Source organism: Cotesia typhae, unplaced genomic scaffold (assembly GCF_013202065.1).
Source record: "Cotesia typhae breed Kobodo isofemale line unplaced genomic scaffold, CoteBio_Ctyphae contig_36, whole genome shotgun sequence".
Taxonomy (NCBI): Eukaryota; Metazoa; Arthropoda; class Insecta; order Hymenoptera; family Braconidae; genus Cotesia; species Cotesia typhae.
Window position 1 is genome coordinate 1,216,192 of NW_027423744.1, and position 11,494 is coordinate 1,227,685.

The 11,494-nt window shown below is 29.1% G+C and overlaps 4 protein-coding genes across 5 annotated transcripts in view; 3 read left to right on the forward strand and 1 right to left on the reverse strand.

The window, feature by feature from the left end:
• The first annotated feature begins 284 nt into the window (after positions 1 to 284).
• Positions 285 to 2,947, forward strand: LOC141526730 (cyclin-dependent kinase-like 2). The gene is given in 6 exon segments (XM_074241810.1): positions 285 to 452; positions 995 to 1,183; positions 1,357 to 1,447; positions 1,450 to 1,644; positions 1,949 to 2,300; positions 2,686 to 2,947. Coding segments are annotated over 5 exon segments (927 nt in total). The 3' UTR covers positions 2,233 to 2,300; positions 2,686 to 2,947.
• A 505-nt stretch (positions 2,948 to 3,452) lies between these two features.
• On the forward strand, positions 3,453 to 6,877 carry LOC141526655 (bifunctional methylenetetrahydrofolate dehydrogenase/cyclohydrolase, mitochondrial-like). Its single transcript, XM_074241715.1, has 3 exons — positions 3,453 to 3,737; positions 5,614 to 6,170; positions 6,362 to 6,877. Exons 1-3 carry the CDS (start codon positions 3,679 to 3,681, stop codon positions 6,712 to 6,714), a joined length of 969 nt encoding a protein of 322 aa, XP_074097816.1. The 5' UTR covers positions 3,453 to 3,678; the 3' UTR covers positions 6,715 to 6,877.
• A 285-nt stretch (positions 6,878 to 7,162) lies between these two features.
• Positions 7,163 to 9,150, forward strand: LOC141526667 (glyoxylate reductase/hydroxypyruvate reductase-like). The gene is made up of 5 exons (XM_074241735.1): positions 7,163 to 7,189; positions 7,340 to 7,423; positions 7,683 to 8,003; positions 8,154 to 8,611; positions 8,805 to 9,150. The coding sequence occupies exons 2-5, from the start codon at positions 7,353 to 7,355 to the stop codon at positions 8,933 to 8,935; spliced, it is 981 nt and encodes a 326-aa protein (XP_074097836.1). The 5' UTR covers positions 7,163 to 7,189; positions 7,340 to 7,352; the 3' UTR covers positions 8,936 to 9,150.
• Positions 9,151 to 9,280: 130 nt separating this feature from the next.
• The window catches only part of Mtpap (mitochondrial poly(A) polymerase), a 37,111-nt gene continuing 34,897 nt past the window's right edge, over positions 9,281 to 11,494 (reverse strand). The window contains exons 4-6 of one of the 2 annotated variants that reach the window (XM_074241722.1): positions 11,314 to 11,474; positions 11,183 to 11,238; positions 9,289 to 10,219 (exon numbers count right to left, since the gene is read on the reverse strand). In XM_074241722.1, coding sequence (XP_074097823.1) covers positions 11,220 to 11,238; positions 11,314 to 11,474 — 180 coding nt within the window. In that variant the 3' untranslated portion in view covers positions 9,289 to 10,219; positions 11,183 to 11,219. Of the gene's footprint in view, positions 11,239 to 11,313; positions 11,475 to 11,494 lie in introns of both variants that reach the window. The other variant, XM_074241721.1, reaches the window with a different exon arrangement.

Genomic DNA, 11,494 nt, shown 5'->3' on the forward strand with positions numbered 1-11,494 from the left:
TTCAAAAAAATAAAAAAAAAAGAAATTTCAATTTTTTTTTTTTAATTTTTTTCTTCGAAATTTTTTTTTTTTTTTTCAAATTTCTCCAAAAATCAATCTCTTTGATTAAAAAAATTAACTCGATTTTTTGTGAAAGCAAAAAATTATTTTAAAGCGGGGGTTTTTTTAATTAGTATTGAAAATATCCAACAGGTGGCGCAGAGTCGCTAATTAATTTTTTTCAATAATTTTTTTATTTATTTTGTGGTATTAATTAATTATGCTTGCGTGGAATTTTCCCCAAAATGGACAAATATGAAAATATTGAAGTTGTGGGGGAGGGAAGTTACGGAATTGTGATAAAGTGTCGGCACCGCGAAACCGGTGAAATTGTCGCGATTAAAAAGTTTCTTGAAACTGAAGAAGATGTTCATGTGAGAAAAATGGCTTTTAGAGAAATAAGGATGCTTAAAGTAATTATGTTTTTTTTTTATTTAATTTCATTGGAACAGTATTTTGTTGAAAAACTACTTAGCTGTTACATGATAAAATATTGTATTTTTTAAAAATATATTGGACGAAAAACATGTTCGTCCCTAGATGATTTTTCAAGAAAGAATATCTTGATTAAAAAAAAAAAAATTTTTGATAAAAGTTAGTTTTTGGTTTTACCGTTAGATGGCTACGTCTTCTCGCTACTAGACAAATTTTTCCAAAGTATATATATGGAAAGAATTTTCTTCTATCTGTAAGATATTTTATTGAAGAACTATTTAGCCGTTAAACGATAAAATATTTTATTTTAAAAAATTTTTATACAAAAAAAAATATTGGATGAAAAGACATGTTTTTCCCTAGATAATATTTCAAGAAAGAAGATCTCAATTAAAAAAAAAAAACTAATTTATTAAAAGTTAGTTTTTGGTTTTGCCGCTAGGTGGCCACGCCTTCTCGCTATTAGAAAAATTTTACCAGAGTATATATAAGCGTAGAATTATTTTCTGAAAAATTACAGAAATTGCGACACGACAATTTGGTAAACATGATTGAAGTATTTCGTCGGCGCAAAAGATTCTATCTAGTCTTTGAATACTTAGACCACACTGTTCTAGATGAGCTAGAAGTTTCATCGAATGGCCCGCAAGTGTCTCGTCGCTATATATTCCAAGTACTGCGTGGATTGAACTTCTGCCACAGTAACCATGTGAGTTTTTTGCTTCTGTAGGCAATGAATGGCCCGGTTGTTCTTTTTGCCGGTTGAGTGCTTTGATAAAACACATACTGGCCACTTAATGCACCAGAAGCTCATCAAATATTATTTTACTCGTATATTTTTGTGCAGTAAATTTTTATTGTTAATTACAAAAAATTTTTTAGATAATGCACCGAGATGTCAAGCCCGAAAACGTCCTGGTCTCTCCCAATAGCGTGATAAAACTCTGCGATTTTGGATTTGCAAGAGTAATACCGGAAACGAGAGTTGCACTGACTACGTAGCGACCAGGTGGTACCGTGCTCCGGAATTGTTAATTGGAGACTTGAGGTATGGAAAAGCCGTAGATGTTTGGGCAGTTGGATGTCTTTATGCTGAAATGGTCTCAGGAGATCCGCTTTTTCCTGGAGACAGTGATGTTGATCAGCTCTACCAAATAACTAGGCTACTTGGTATGTAATTTTAATTTTTAACATACAGAAAAAAAAAGTTCGTTTGAACTAAAAAAATTTTAGTTGAAAAATTTCGACTGAAAGAATTATTTTTCTTGATTCAAGAATTTTTTTCTTCAGTAAAACATTTTACTGGTAGCAGAAAATTCTACGCTTATATATACTCTGATAAAATTTTTCTACTAGCGAGAGAGCGTAGCCACCTAGCGGCAGAACCAAAAACTAACTTCAAAAAAAAATTCCTAATTAGCTAAAAATATTATTCTAATTGTATTTTTATTGTTGTGCTCATTTAATTTTCAAGGTGGGCTATGCAGCAAACATCAATCGATAGTAAACAAAAATGGCGTAGCATCAAAGCATCGCAAAATGGTCGACGAGTCTGAACTCAAGTCTCTAAAGAACCTTTTTCCTTCCTGGAGTTCAGCTTCTTTAGATTTCTTGTCTCAAACTCTAAAAATGGACCCCGAAACTCGGCTCAGTTGCGCGCAACTTTTGCAACACGCGCTTTTCACCCAAGACAACTTCGCAGAGAAGTTTTTAAGCGAGTTGCAGGTTATTATCGCGCGGGAAAATTCAAAAAATTGATTGTAGAAGAGATTCGAGCGCAGGCTTACAGGCGAAGAAACTCCGCGGTCTTACGAGAGTGCTGGCAGGTTTGTGATTAATTATTAATTTAATTAATTGACTTACTGATTAATGAACATTTAATTAGCCGACATTTGAAAATTTTCGTAATTTATTTTATTGAAACAAATTCACACGTAAAAAGTTTTAAAAGCTATAAGTGCAATTTTCTTTAAATATTTTTTAAGCTTAGCCGAAGTTTTTAATTTTTTGATTTTCTTTTAATTATTCAATTAGGACTGAATTATATTTTTTAGAAATTGCGCTTATAGTTTTTCAAGTTTTTTACAAATAAAAATTTCTTTTTATTTTTCGTAGTAATTTTTTCAACAAAAAAATTTCTAAAAATTTTTAGATGTCGGCCAACTTAATTTTGATTAATTTTAGCTTTATCACTGATGTGTTAATTTTCAGGTGGAGAACACACTTGATTAAAGAAATGGGCTGCAAGGATGAAGACACGGAAAAAAAACAGAAACAGTCTCTGTTTATTGGATCTGTTTCACTGGAAAAATTTTACCTCAAAAAATTGGACGTACCTAAAAAAAATTTTTCATTACCTGCGCTACCGTACTTGCATACTAAAAATATTAAAAAAGAGAAAGAATCTAGAAATAAAAATTTTAGGAGCTGATATTTTTAAGTTTTAAACGTGTTTTTTTTTTTTTTTAATTGATTTTATTGTAATTTTTAGGATTATTTTTTTGGCTTGTAAAGTTATTTAAGAATTTTTTTTTTCTTCAAAATTCAAAATTTTCTTTTCATTTTTTTTTCGTCCTGAAAAAAAAAAATTGAAATTTTTTTTTCAATTTTTTGTAAAAATTATCATAAAAAAAATTTTATTTGTAAAACACTTGAAAAATTATCTTTACAATTTTTTAAAAATATTTTTTTTTATTAAAAAAAAAATAAATTTACTAAGTATGATAAATTTTACATTTTCAATTGTCGATACTTAAAATATCTCAATTACCACCAAGAAATATATTTTATTTAATTAATAATTATTAAAAAATAAATTAATTTATGTTATTGTAAATAGCGCATAAAATCAAAAGATAATAAAAATAATTAAAAACAAAAAAAATGCAGTTGACTGTTTAATTATTAAGAAATAATCGATAAAATAAATAACAAGTACACATGTGGCAATGGTTGTTATGTACGTCAGTGATAAACTATCAAATGAGATTAAGTAGTTACTGCAATATATTTTTTTTAATAACAACTAGAAAGTTTCTCGCGAAAACGTTGCTTTTACATTTTCCTCCGACAGATCTGTCGACGTCTCGTTTATTCAGTCCAGTTCTATAAATAAATTAATAATTCTAACCCTATACACTCAAAAATTAATATTTTATTAATTTATCTATTTATTGCTTGTTTAATTATTGGTCAGTTTCAACAATGCGAGGATTGAAATTAGTAAGCGTTAGTTTAAAGCGGGAATTCCACTCTAGCAGCTGGTAAGTTAATAAACAATTTTTTAGAAGGAATTTAGAAAAAAATCTTTAGGGCGCATGCGTGAAAAAAGCGGGGAAATTTGATTTTACAATAAAATACAAAATGATTTTTTAATTTAGAATTTAGATTCTGGTAAAATTTCTTGTTTAAATAATGAAAAAAAATACGTTATTAAAAGGCAATAATGTAAAATTTATTTTTTATTATATTTTTGCAACTAATGATATGAGACCGACTAAAACAAATAGATATTTAAAGACATCTACCTAAAAAACAGAATTTGTAACAGATGAAAGTCATTTGATGATAAAAGCTAAAAATTGATTTATTCTTGATTTTTTTTAATTTTCCCAACTGCGAAATAAATTGAAAAAAGTATCAAAAGGCGACGAAAAATAGCTCAAATTGAAGACAATTATGTAAATTTTAACATAAATTTGATAGATTTAAGCTACATTTTACGGCTTAAAAATTATTTGAAGAAAAAGGGCTGAAAAACGTTGATGTAAAATTTTTTCAAATATTCAAAATCACGGAATTAATTAAAAAAATCATCAAAACCAGACAAATGATAGTTTAAATTGAAGGTACTTAGATGGTTTAAGATAAATTTGATAGATTTTATCTATCTGTTACATCTGGAAAATTATTTTCATAAAATGTACGAAATACAAAATTTTTTTAAAATGAAAAAAATTTTCAAACACCTACAACTTGTAAACTAACCGGCCGATTTTGCTCATCTTCGAACTTGATCTTGGTATTGATCCACAGAATGAGCCCACAAAATTTAATATAGATCGGTTGAGAACTGTGGGCGCAATTCTGCTGACATGGCGCGTTATATCACACATATTTACATACATAACTAGAGATATAAACTTTTGAGCCAATGCCATTTTTCGACATTACTCGATGGAATGAAACATATTGTGATAAAATTTTCTTAAAATTTTTTAGTATTTTAAAACGTAAGAATTTGAATTTTGATGAAATAATGAGATACAAGAAAATTGAGTTTAATTTTCCACAAGACAAAAAAAACATAGGGATTTTTCCTATTTTTGCATAGAAAAAATTCCTATGTTGACATAGGAATTTTTACAATGTTAACATGGGAATTTTTTTTTTTATTAACATGATAGAAATATCCATGTAACAAAGGAAAAATTCATTTATGACATGAAAAAAAATTTTTTTTTTTTTTCAATTGAAAAAAAATAGAAATCGAAAAAACACCATTCTAAAATTTTCAGGATATTTGTAGAAAATGTCAAAGTTTCATATGAAAGAAAGAAAAAAGAAATTAAAAATGTTTATCATCGAGAAATTCGGAGTTTTTTCAGAAAATCTAAAAAATAACGATGAAGATAGGTTCGAATAATTTTTTTCTATTTTTTCCCAAAAAGAACATTCAATAAAAAAAAATTAAAAAAAAAAAAAACGTCCCGATAAGTCAATTTTTGAAAAAGTTATGGTAATTTAAGCCACACCGTCCATAATCTGCTGTATTTTTAATTGTTTCGAAATGCAAAGCAAAATTTGAAAAAATTTCCTCGGATTTTTTTTATCACAAACTGACTGTATATCACTGTTTTGCTTTTAAATTATATCTGAAATTGCTCGAATGAGAAAATTGTAGTTATTAAATTAATAAATTTAATTTAATTTCCCATGAAAAAAAATTCCCATGTTACCATTGGAAAAATTCCTATGTCAACTTAGGAATTTTTTCTATGCAAAAATAGGAAAAATCCCTATGTTTTTTCGCTGTGTACAAAAAATGTCTCTTGTAATTTTTCCATGTATAATTAATATTTCTATTTTTCCAAATATTTGTTAAAAGATTTCCAACAACTATTTTTATAAATATTTTAGGCGTCAAACTGCAGTAGTAATTAGCGGCAAAGCAATAGCCAAAGAAATAAAAGATGAGCTAAAAAAATCAGTGGACTCTTGGATTTCCAGCGGAAAAAAGCGCCCAAGATTGGCAGCAATTCTCGTGGGAAATGACCCTGCTAGCGAGGTGTACGTGAGCCGAAAAGTAAAAACCGCGAGTTCCATCGGAATTCTCGCGGAAACGATTCGCATGACGGAAAATGTGAGCCAGAAGGATTTAATAAAGAAAATAAATTATTTCAACTTGGATCCTGATGTCGACGGAGTTCTGGTGCAGCTTCCGCTGCCCAAAGGGTTCGATGAAAAGGAAGCTTGTCACGCGGTGCTTCCAAATAAAGATGTCGACGGGTTCCACTCGGAAAACCTGGGAAAGCTGAGCACTGACAGCGAAGGGTTTGTTCCTGCGACTGCTCTGGCTGTAAGGGAGCTGATTCTCAGGTCTGGAGTTAAAACTCTGGGAAAGAACGCGGTTGTTATCGGGAGGTCCAAGCATGTTGGGTTGCCGACGGCACTTTTGCTTCATGCTAATGGCAAAGGCGAGTACTAAAATTATTCTTTATTTTTTAGTAAATATTAATTTTCTTAAATTTTATATTTTATTAATAATTAAGATTTTTTATTTTATTAATTTTTCAAATTTTTTAAATAAATTCCAAGAACAATAACTTTTTACCTGTCTACTGGTCCAGTCCTCCAGAATTTAAAATCTTTTTTAATCTTCTTTCAGGTGATACCAGAGCGCTGGATATGACCACGACGATCTGCCACATCCACACACCCAGAGAGGAGTTGATAAAACTGGCCCGTCTCGCGGATGTCCTGGTCTCCGCGACTGGAGTTCCCGGGCTCGTCACCAAGGACATGATAAAACCCGGAGCGTGTGTAATCGACGTGGGAATCACCCGGGTCGATACTCCCGACGGAAAAACCAAGATTGTCGGGGACGTCGACTACGAAGAGGTGAAAAAAGTCGCTGGGTTTATCACCCCGGTTCCTGGAGGCGTAGGGCCTATGACTGTCGCCATGTTGATGAAGAACACCTTCTGGGCTGTTGAAAAAAATTTCGCATCTAAAAAATAAATTTTTTTTATTATTATTATTATTATTATTATTATTATTATTATTATTATTAAAATTTGTAATTTTTATTTTTTTACTTTCAAGTATATTATTTCATGCGCTCTTATTTATATAATAAAAACTGATCATTGTAATAGATAAAATAAATATTTTATATATATTATTAATTAAAATTATTAATTGTTAGTTAATAAAATTTTTTAATTTTTAATACTTCTAATAATAAAATCTTTTCATAAGAATTTTTTTCATTTACTTGAATTTTTTTTAAATATATATATATACCTACATAAATTTATATCCTCTTCTAAAAAGTTGATAGCCGGATGTCGTATCGTTTTACGTCACTTCTGTGACTATTTTATTCGGTTGTTGATTTGTCGACTGAGATAGTGGCGGGATTTTTAAAAGAATGAAGGCGAGCGAAGCGAGCGTGTTAAGTCTAGTATTAGTAAATAACATATGTTTGTAATAAGTAAGGTTATAAGTACATCAATATTTCTATTTTTATATATTTATATGATTGAAAAAGCTTGAAAATGATTGTTAAAAATTTGTCAAGTGTTTTCATAAAAAATATAAATTTTTTAATGGTTTGTAAAAATAATTATGATTTTTATTTTAGAAAAATTTCAAATATGTCACGACCAAGAGTATTGATCACACGTGGAGATATTCCATCACCTGGGTATAAATTATTGCAGCAAGAGTAAGTATTTAATTTGTACAAATTATAAATTAGCAAGAAAATTTTATTTAAAAATTTCATCTTTAGAAGCTCTGAAAAATTATAAATAATTTTCTATATCTAGTTCATTTTTCAAGAAAAATCAAAAAATTGTCAAGTATCTGCTAACTTCAGCCTTATAGAAAATTGAATTTAGATTTTTTTTAACAAATAAAAAAAACACTTAATTTAAAAAAACTTACTTTTGATTAAAAAAAAAAAAAAAATTAATTAATTTCAGATGTGAGCTAATCGAATGGAAGAAAAGCACTCCAATTCCGCGATCAGAGTTGCTGTCAATGATAACAGGGGTAGACGGAGTTTTTTGTTTATTGACGGACAAAATAGACGAGGAAGTAATCTCGTCAGCGGGTCCGCAGCTGAAAGTAGTAGCGACGATGTCCGTCGGACTGGACCATCTGGACCTGAAGACATTGAAGGAGAGAAACATTAAAGTTGGTTACACTCCGGATGTCTTAACAGACGCCACGGCGGAACTTACGGTAGCGTTGTTGCTGGCAACTTCGCGACGGATAATTGAAGCCGAAAAAGCATTGAGAGCGTAAGTATAAGTTAATTCTTTAAAATTATTTCAAAAATTGATTTTAAGTGACTTGGTCACAAGAAATTGCGGATTTTTTCCGGTAAAAAATTAATTCTTGATAATTTTTATCATTATTATTAAAGATTAATTAATTTGATAATTTTGCAGAGGAGAATGGACTTCTTGGTCGCCGACCTGGATGTGCGGACCAGGTCTCGCTGGCTCCACAGTTGGGATAGTGGGTCTGGGTCGTATAGGCGCCAGAGTTGCCGAGTATCTTCACCCGTTCCGTGTATCGAAAATTCTCTACTCCAGCCGCAGCGAAAAATCAGCTGCGGCTGCTTTTAAAGGCCAGAGAGTTCCTCTGGACCAACTGCTAGCTGAAAGCGACTTTGTCATTGTAACAATCGCCCAGACTCCAGAAACTCGCGGGATGTTCAACGAAAAAGCTTTCGGCAAGATGAAAAATTCCAGCATTTTTATCAATGTCAGCAGGGGAGAAATTGTTGATCAAGATGCGCTGGTAAAAGCCTTGAAGAATCGAGGGATTAGAGCCGCTGGGTTGGATGTCATGACTCCAGAGCCTATTCCATTGGACCATGAGCTTTTGAAACTTGATAATTGCGGTAAATATTTTTTAAAATATTATTTTTTTACAATTTTTATACGTGGAATTTTTTCATAATTTTTTTATTGCTAAAAAATTATTAAAAAATTTTTAAAGTCAGTCAAACTTCAGTGTCACTATTTTTTAATTGTAAGTTTGTTGAATAATTATTTAAATATTTACTGAAGTAACTTACGGAGAAATTTTTTTAGTGTTACTGCCGCATATTGGAAGCGCGTCGACAGAAGTAAGGGACCAAATGTCGGTCATTACTGCTAATAACATTTTAGCTGTTCTGAAAGGAAATTCTGAGTCGATGCCGTCTCCTCTGAAAATGCAATAAATATTTTTACAATTATTGTTTTAATATAAAAAAATAATTTTTTTTAATATAATTAATTTGTTTGAAAAAATAAACTACAAACAATTAAAAAAAAAATTTTTTTTCAATTCATACTATTTTTTTGAATTTAGTATAAATGTATTTAAATTATTTCGTGGTAAAAAAATATCGATTATCAATGTTAAAAAAAAAAAAAAATAATTTTTAAAATTTAATTTTTTTTATTCTCTTTTTTCTTCATCAACATATATAATTATAAAAATTTTAATTCTATCGACCTATATATACATTTTTACACTTAATTTATTTTAAATTTATCTCACCATTTAATTACCAAAACTTACAAAATTATTCGTGTCTTTAATTCATTTTGGTTAAATTAATTTTTTATTTATTTATTTATTAGAATTTAAATTTGCGCGCGCAAGCGCGCGCATGACTATAGACTTTGCATTTATTTTTTTATGCAAAATAAAAATATACTCAATAATAAGTCTCAACTATACCAAAATTAATTTATACCAAAAAATAACTCTACCGTAATACAGCTCTAACATTTTTTAAGTCTATTAAATTAAAACTCTACGAATTTTTTGCAGTAAACGGTGAAAAAAATATTGCTTAACGTTCGTAGGTACAGTAATGAATGACCAATCTTTAAAAATTATCTAGATATAATTTGAATTATGGCGGCAACTGATAAATATAATACAATTGAAATTTTCAATATTAATAAAAATCGGTTTGTTTATTTAAATAGTAACAATTAACAGCTTGCAGTCACTATGCGATTTTATTTATTCATATGTCAAATACTTTTTTTTTTTTAAAACAGGTAGACGGCTGTATACGTACTCACTATTGTTTTTCATTTCTTAGAGTAGAAAACGGCAACTTGTTTTAATTAAAAAATTTTTACCAATTAACATTTAAACAGAAAAATTATTATAGAACATGGACAAATGCATAATCTGATTTTTCTTTCTGACTCTATAAAGATTCTATATGTATTTTTGACCATATGTTCTTTAAAAAAAAATGATCCATACAAAATATAATATATTAGTAATAATGATAATTTTGTGGTCATCACCAGATCAAATTATTTCTATACAAGTTGAACGTAATATCAGTGTAGCAGCCTTTTACATTAACCAACGGAGGATAAGCTTCAACAGCATCTTTATCACAAAGATCTTTCAGGTAGAACCCTCGCGACTTCCGTAGTCAAAAGTTTATGTTAGAATGTACGGTACATACCCTTGAGAGTCATTATTGACAAGCCTAAAACGTTTTGTTGTTTATGTACTTATTTTAGCCAATCACTAACGAGAAACTGATCGTTTGAAAAGTCTGGCAACACTGCATGAGCGTTAAGATATTTTATAGTAGTTACACAGTAGTATTTTAGACCAACTGTAGACTAATCTCTGTTTTGATACATGCGTTTATTTATTTATTTACAAAAATTTATTCAGAAATATAATTACAATGTCTGAAAAAAAAAAAAAATAATTGACAGTATTGTTTTATTTTTTCAGAAAAATCAGTAGTTAAATTTTTTGTGTTGATGTATTAACTGATTTCAAATTTTACTATTTTTTATTATTTCATCTGACTGTTATTTTTATAACTTATCAAAGATTAATATATATTATTATATTAAAATTTTTTACTTTTTTGAATTTTTAATAAATATAGAAAAATACTTATTTTCATAAAATAATCATTGTTATTTTTTTTTTAATTAAATAAAATTAATAAGTATAATATTACACCTAACGTACATTAAACTTTTCAAATTTTTCAGCGCATGCGCGTCTCATACTTTTTTCGCGGCTCACAAAACTTGCGTTGTTGCCAGAGCTTTATTAACGTATCCTTTCCTCGGTTAAAGTCTGGTAAATTTTTCATTACTTATTAATAAATATCTCTGAAACTGTGTGGTAATTATCAATGAAATTATTTTTAAAAAATTGTTTAGTTGTTAGTTAACGTTACTCTAGTTTTTTAAAAAGATCCTAAGAAAAGTTTCTGAGATATAAAAATGTTTGTAGGTAAAATTTTGAATATCCCGTATACCGTAATGTATAAGAGCGTTCAAAACTCAAACTTTGAAATTAACTATCTCTGAAACTAGATGGTCAAAATTTTTCAAATCGCGCCAATCGATGCAGAATTATATGAACATTAATCTGTCAAAATTTTAAAAAAATCCTAAGAAAACGACTCTGGCGAGGGTACTACCTTAACATTAGTATCTCCAACATGATCCAGCCAACGTTTACAAAATGTTATAATATCTATAACAATAACAAATATAAATATTAAAAATTTTTTTAATGACTTTTTTTTTTCTTTTTTTTTTGAATACTTACTGATAATAAATGTGTAAATAAATATTATGTAGGTCTGTAGTATGTGCTCTCCTCGGCTGGTTGTTTTCACGCCCGTTGACCCGTTGGAAGGGTAGGACCGTTGGAATAATACAGATCCCAAGTGTATTCATCCATGAATGTAGTCCGTACACAGCCAAAAACTAAAAATAATATTAAAAAA